Source organism: Micropterus dolomieu, linkage group LG01, assembly GCF_021292245.1.
Source record: "Micropterus dolomieu isolate WLL.071019.BEF.003 ecotype Adirondacks linkage group LG01, ASM2129224v1, whole genome shotgun sequence".
In the NCBI taxonomy this organism is placed as follows: Eukaryota; Metazoa; Chordata; class Actinopteri; order Centrarchiformes; family Centrarchidae; genus Micropterus; species Micropterus dolomieu.
Genome location: NC_060150.1, coordinates 50,133,048 through 50,140,103, shown reverse-complemented (window position 1 = coordinate 50,140,103; position 7,056 = coordinate 50,133,048). Strand labels below are relative to the sequence as shown.

At 47.0% G+C, this 7,056-nt stretch overlaps 1 protein-coding gene across 4 annotated transcripts in view; it reads left to right on the top strand.

Moving 5' to 3' along the window:
- The window catches only part of kdm2aa (lysine (K)-specific demethylase 2Aa), a 36,664-nt gene that overhangs the window by 23,038 nt on the left and 6,570 nt on the right, over positions 1–7,056 (top strand). For 3 of the 4 annotated variants that reach the window (XM_046045767.1, XM_046045754.1, XM_046045777.1), the window contains 6 exons: positions 2,057–2,092; positions 2,485–2,590; positions 2,710–3,312; positions 3,388–3,553; positions 4,666–4,911; positions 4,998–5,161. In XM_046045767.1, the coding sequence (XP_045901723.1) occupies positions 2,057–2,092; positions 2,485–2,590; positions 2,710–3,312; positions 3,388–3,553; positions 4,666–4,911; positions 4,998–5,161 (1,321 nt within the window). The remainder of the gene's footprint in view (positions 1–2,056; positions 2,093–2,484; positions 2,591–2,709; positions 3,313–3,387; positions 3,554–4,665; positions 4,912–4,997; positions 5,162–7,056) is intronic. The other variant, XM_046045761.1, reaches the window with a different exon arrangement.

Genomic DNA, 7,056 nt, shown 5'->3' with positions numbered 1-7,056 from the left:
CACACACACACACACACACACACACACACACACACACACACACACACACACACACACACACACACACACACACACACACACACACACACACACACACACACACACACACACAGTGTGTGTTGGGGGTTTCCTGCACTCTATTAACTTGGCGTTCACACACACTTGGTTGCAGTGTGTCAAAGCTAATGGGTATGTGTCTCCTGTCTGTTTTTGTTTTTCATAATTTGTTTACTTATTGTTTGGTTTTGGTTGCTTTATTTTAATTTACCTCCGTCAGTCATCAGGCAGCGATGAATCGTTGGCTGCCGGCCACCAGCAGCACATCCGTCCCCACGGCCCCCTGGTCCTCAGGCTGGGCCCCGGCCCCTCTGCTACCATAGGGGGTCCTGTGGGCTCCCAGCAGGATGGGGAGGTGGTCCGCTGTGGTTTCTTCCCTCCTCCTCCTCTTCTTCCTTCCTGCTCTTCCTCCTCCTCAGCGTCACTTCTATTGGTGGCGGCCCCTCTGCCTTCTCAGCCAATCAGCTCGAGACTGGTGAGAGGTGCCGCCTACTCTGCATACATCACCCGTCTGTCGCGTGCACCCCACCCCTTTTCTCCTCCATCTTTTTCAAGAGGACAGACACAGCTCTTGGTGTAGATGTCACTATGGAAACACTGCTGCTGTAGTGAACACAGGAGTCGTGCCTCTCCTCTCAGCTGGGTTTCAGTTTGGTGCTGCCTCTGGCTACCTTTGGTTTCTGTGCTACTTTCTCCTGATTTTTCTCATGGCTCGTCTTAATGTGTAGCCTGGTTGAAACAAGATGAGACATTAACTGTTTGACAAAACCGGCCTTTTCTCCAGATTTGGGGTGCACTCAGATTTGCTGAAAAAACTGACAGAGGTCATGTGACTGTGGACATGCTTAATGCTGTAATGCTTTGAGCAGACTGTTGCAGTCAGTTTGTTGGCTTTATATAAGATAAATGTTATCAGTACTATCTGTGGAGACTGATGAATTGTATTTTCATTGTCATTCCGATATGAACATGCCTGAAAGACATCGCTAAAGATTCCCTGAAACACGATGAATAAGAAAGACGCTTTCTGTCGCTTCTCTGCACCCCTCGCTCTTTTCTCTCTTCCTTTTGCGCGTAAAAAGCCAGTACTTCATCAATACATTTGATAAATAAGCATCAACATTTAGAAAGCAATATTTTAATCTGCTGCTGTGTTTCACACAAGCACGGCGCTAGCTCAGCTTAATAGTCACAAACAAGCTAAATGAAAACAATATTTACTTTTTGCCAGTCATATCACCTCCGTACTGCCCAGTGTTATGGCATATGGCAGATTTTCCTTCCATTGTGCAGCCATGTTGTCAGTGCACTACTGAACACAGCAGTCTCAGAAAGGATGTTAGAGATGCTGATAGCATTCAGCTTGTTCAGTGGGTTTCTAAGTGACTCTGTGTGGCTGGTGTTGTCATTGTGCTAATCATTCTGATGGCCTGCTGTTCCTAAGGCAAAGTGGAGGAAAAGGGTGCCTTGGGTTTAACAGTCCCTACTAAATATTCATAGGGATATTAGAGGCTTCCTTCCGAAATACAAGCAAGCAAAAAATCCCAAAAATACAACCGTGACCTCAGCAATATTGTACCAAACGCTTGTTTCACACTCATCACTGCCAGACTTGTGTCATCACAGAAATGACAGGAATGTTCACCTCATTCTGTTCTATGTTTACCATGTCAGTTAGCTTCAGAAGTGCTTCAGTATGTGGCTGCTTGGAACCATGATTCTGAGGCCAATCGGAATGAGTGTGATGTTGACGGAACATCTAGGTAAAGGTGATATAGTGAGTCCAGCTGGTCCCAGGCATTGGCCATGGCCAGTGGACAGAGGCCTCTCCATTCAGCAGCAGAGAAAAGAGAACACGGATTGATTAAAGCTTTGGAAATGATCAGAATTGGCTACTATTGAACATCAGCACAACATAATGGCAGCTTCTGTCCACAAAATGTTGTCAGCCTTCAGGTGTTTTATTAATGCTGTAATGACAAGTCTGCTCTTCCTCCAGCAGTGTAAAGGAGACCGAGGGGAAGGCCTTGCAGTGGTGAGTGCTCTCTCTAACCTTTTATCTAAGGCTGGACAATAAAACAATAACTAATTATCGTGAGATAATCTTTTTTCAATAACAATATAACAAATGTTTAATAAATATTCAATAAATGTTAGATTTTTTTTACCATAAAGAAGAGTTTAAACTAGAATCAACCATCAGGTTTCTTCAGCTTTCACTCAGGAGCAAAAATCAGCCCTTAAACTCGAAAGATTTGATACTTAGCGTGATTTTCATCAGTATCGAAAGATATGAATCTTTTTATTGTGAGAACATTTTTGCTCATATCGTCCAGCCCTACCTTTTTATTTCTGTCTTTATTTTTCATGCGGTGCCTCCACTCATATCTTCGTTATTATATTTTCCTTCTTTCCCTTCTTGTCCAGAAGCGGAAATCTTCCTCTCTGCTCGATGCTCGTATGGCTAAGATCTACCGACGACAGAGACACAGCCGCGATGGAGACGACTCCGCCAGTGATGACGATGATGAAGGTTCGTCCGTGTTAAAGATCCACTTTTTCACTTCCTGATTCATCACAAAAAAATTAAAGGAATGTTTCTCAATAAAGAAAAAACTTTATTCTAAGCTGATCGTCTGCCTGTCTATGCAGCCTCTCAGAGGAGAAAGATGGCACTCCATGCCCGAGGAGGGAGCCGCTCTTCCAGGAGGGGGTTTGGTGCCAACGCGAGAGGCCTGCCGAGAGGAGGTTCCGCCCACAGAGGAAACAGAGGAGGGCTTGTGACTCCCGGCTCTTCCTCCGTCCTCAAGCTAAAGCGAGGGATGGGCATGAGGGAGGCCGCACGGAGGGGACGGGGGGTGAGGCTGCGGGGGGGCTCCAGAATGCAGCGAAGAGGCGACGAATCCGAGGAGTCGGACGACGACGACGACGACGACGAGGAGGAAGAGGAGGAGGAGGAGGACAGTGAAGACGGAGACAAAGAAAGACATCATCGACGTAGAAGGAGGCGTAGGACTGATGATGATGACGACGACGATGATGAAGATGAGGACAGTGAGGGTCAGGAGTTTGACCCTGAAGAGGAGGAAATGGACACGCTGGAAGAGGAGGAGGAGGAAGAGGAAGATGAAGGGCGCTGGGATTCAGATCCAGAACCCCCGGTCCTCCTGGTGTCTGATCTGAATGATGACCTGCTGAGCGGCTCCTACCTGACCGTCACTCTGCAGCGCCCCCACAAGGCCAAGAGGCACCCAGGTAGATGCTCTACAGTGCAGTCAGCTTCCCTCTGAGTCTGTATTCATGTTCCATAACGCCACTGTCTCTGCTCAGGTTCCATCGTTCCAAAGCTGGAAGCAGCCATGGCTCCGAGGACCACTGCAGGGGTTGCTGGTGGTCCGCAGGGCTTCATCCACAGAAAGACAGCTCTGTCCAAACCTTCACGACTCAGGAGCGCCGAGGCCACGGCTGACAGCGCAGCCCCAAGAGGACCTGGCAGGTCAGTGCAATCAGGGTTTATTTGATATTCTAAAAAGAAGGCCTTAAAAATGTTAAATTTCATTTACGAAGGTCTTCAATTTTTTCATAGCATTAAATAAATGCTGTAACGTCATAAATAAACACTTTTTGTGTGTGTGACTTTAAAATGTACTCCGTTTGGTGCAACTTGGATGTTATACGGCAGTACAGGTAACATTACTGTTTACGTCAGTGTTTAGCTTTACGCTCTTGACTGTGGAGGGTTCGCGGTGCACGAGCTCTAGCGTGAATCAGTCAGTTGTTAGGAAACAAAACGTCTGTGATGTGCTACTACCAAGCTAACCTCAGAATGGCAAAGTGTCTGAAGTTCAGAAGGCCAGAGATGCAAACAAGTTGGCGGACGAGTCTGAGGGCAGTGGCGCTGAAGTTAGCACAACTAGTGGATTGGTGTGAGAGTCAGTCACACTGCCGAGCGCTAATGAAACAGCGGAGCTGGAAGACCCGCCTGCAGGTTCCTGCTCAGTGAATGGTACAACAGCAACAGAGAGACAGGTGTGTATGAGACCAGGACCGTGGCGGTTTGTCAGCGTTGCGCCGCTGTTGTAGGCTAACGTTATGTGAATGGAAACATCCGAAATGCTGACCCACATTAAACTTACATCACCCACATGCGCCGATCACTAGGACGAGGAAACAACAAACTGGAGCCCAACTCCCTGTCCGTGCTTTAAAGCTAATACTATCAAGCAGCCTTTAGATGCAAAAAAAGAACAGGATGAATAATCACTGAAGCAATTGGCATTTACAGTGGCTTATATTACAAGTAGTTACACCTCGGCTAGATAAGGTAATGTAACAACTCATACTGCACAATTATTTAGTATTTTTGTTTTTTTGAGTACAAACACCCCAAAAAGCTATTGTGTATTGAATATGAATGTGAGTATTCTAACAAGATGAATAAAAAATGCACCGTGTGTCCACGACTTGGAACGAGTGAAGTTTACGCACATGCCTTTTATAAGACCACGTTCCGTAACTGCTGCTGCTGCAGAGGAACCTCATCCCCTTGCTGTTCTTCTGTGAATGTGACGCCGTTAACCCAAACATTTTATATCTTTGATCTCGTAGGCCACGTCTGCAGGGTAACCATGGCGACAGAGGCACTAGAGATCACTCTGCATCTTCTTCAGAGGAAGAGGAAGCTGCTGCTGCGCCCTCCTCCCTGTCCCCTCCGTCCCTGTTGTCTCTGCCGTCCTTTAAAGACGTGGGCAACGAGAGAGGAGGGGAGAAGGAGGTGTGGGTGTCTGTGTTCAGATACTTGAACAGAGCCGAACTTCTGGCCTGCATGAGCGTCTGTAAGGCCTGGTACAAGTGGTACGTCACACTGCTCTTCTACCAACACAGAGAAGCAGAGTCACACAGCTTGTGAGTAAAGAGCTGTGCCTCTATGTCCTGTACAGGAGCTGTGACAAGCGTCTGTGGAGCCACGTGGATGTGAGTCGCTGCAGCCCGCTCACAAACCAGGCCCTGGCAGGCATCATCAAACGCCAGCCCACCTCTCTGGACCTGTCCTGGACCCCCCTGGCCAAGAGACAGCTCAACTGTCTGCTCACCAGGCTCCCAGGTACTAACACACACTCACAAGGGGCAGGCGAGTATTAGAGATGTATCACATCCCCTGTTTGGCCAGTATGAGCTGTTGCCATCAGACAGACTGTATAGGGTGCCATCCGTTCGAACCAGCCGGGCCTGCAGCTCATTTGTGCCTTCTTAACAAACAATGAAATAATAAAACAGTGCTGAATCTCTGGGTGTCGGGGAGCTGCACCTTTTTAGTATAATCTGTACTTTGATTCAGTACCTTGAAAAATATCAGTTTTTGATACCAGGGGGGAAACTGACACAACTTGGATTAAAGGACTGAAGGTACTTTCTAAATTATCTTCTCAACTATCTTAGTCAGTAAAGTTAATAGTACTGTGTTTTAAGCAGAACAGCATCAGGTCTGATGGCTCTGAGGCCGCTCCACTGTTCTGTACCATCTTGCATGTGGGCTTGCTTATTGCATTTGCCAGCATCCAATCGCAAGTGCCGAGTACTAGCTAATCACAGCACAGTAGGGTGCGACTTGTCAAAACTGGCAGGAAAAAATGAATGCAATTCAACCGGAGCGATCGAGACAAGTCGTTGCACACTGAGTGACAGGAGGCGGGGCTATGTGCAGCAGCGTGTGTGTCAGCTTGCGGTCAGGACACTGTGGAGAATGAGTATTAAAACCAAATTGATACAGTGAGGAAAATAAGTATTTGAACACCCTGCTATTTTGCAAGTTCTCCCACGTAGAAATCATGGAGGGGTCTGAAATTGTCATCGTAGGTGTATGTCCACTGTGAGAGACATAATCTAAAAAAGAAAATCCAGAAATCACAATGTATGATTTTTTTTAACTATTTATTTGTATGATACAGCTGCAAATAAGTATTTGAACACCTGAGAAAATCAATGTTAATATTTGGTACAGTAGCCTTTGTTTGCAATTACAGAGGTCAAACGTTTCCTGTAGTTTTTCACCAGGTTTGCACACACTGCAGGAGGGATTTTGGCCCACTCCTCCACACAGATCTTCTCTAGATCAGTCAGGTTTCTGGGCTGTCGCTGAGAAACACGGAGTTTGAGCTCCCTCCAAAGATTCTCTATTGGGTTTAGGTCTGGAGACTGGCTAAGCCACGCCAGAACCTTGATATGCTTCTTACAGAGCGACTCCTTGGTTATCCTGGCTGTGTGCTTCGGGTCATTGTCATGTTGGAAGACCCAGCCTAAACCCATCGTCAATGCTCTAACTGAGGGAAGGAGGTTGTTCCCCAAAATCTCGCAATACATGGCCCCGGTCCTCCTCTCCCATGTGCAGAAAAACACCCCCAAAGCATGATGCTACCACCCCCATGCTTCACAGTAGGGATGGTGTTCTTGGGATGGTACTCATCATTCTTCTTCCTCCAAACACGGTTAGTGGAATTATGACCAAAAAGTTCTATTTTGGGCTCATCTGACCACATGACTTTCTCCCATGACTCCTCTGGATCATCCAAATGGTCATTGGCAAACTGAAGACGGGCCTTGACATGTGCTGGTTTAAGCAGGGGAACCTTCCGTGCCATGCGTGATTTCAAACCATGACGTCTTAGTGTATTACCAACAGTAACCTTGGAAACGGTGGTCCCAGCTCTTTTCAGGTCATTGACCAGCTCCTCCCGTGTAGTTCTGGGCTGATTTCTCACCTTTCTTAGGATCATTGAGACCCCACGAGGTGAGATCTTGCATGGAGCCCCGGTCCGAGGGAGATTGACAGTCATGTTTAGCTTCTTCCATTTTCTAATGATTGCTCCAACAGTGGACCTTTTTTCACCAAGCTGCTTGGCAATTTCCCCGTAGCCCTTTCCAGCCTTGTGGAGGTGTACAATTTTGTCTCTAGTGTCTTTGGACAGCTCTTTGGTCTTGGCCATGTTAGTAGTTGGATTC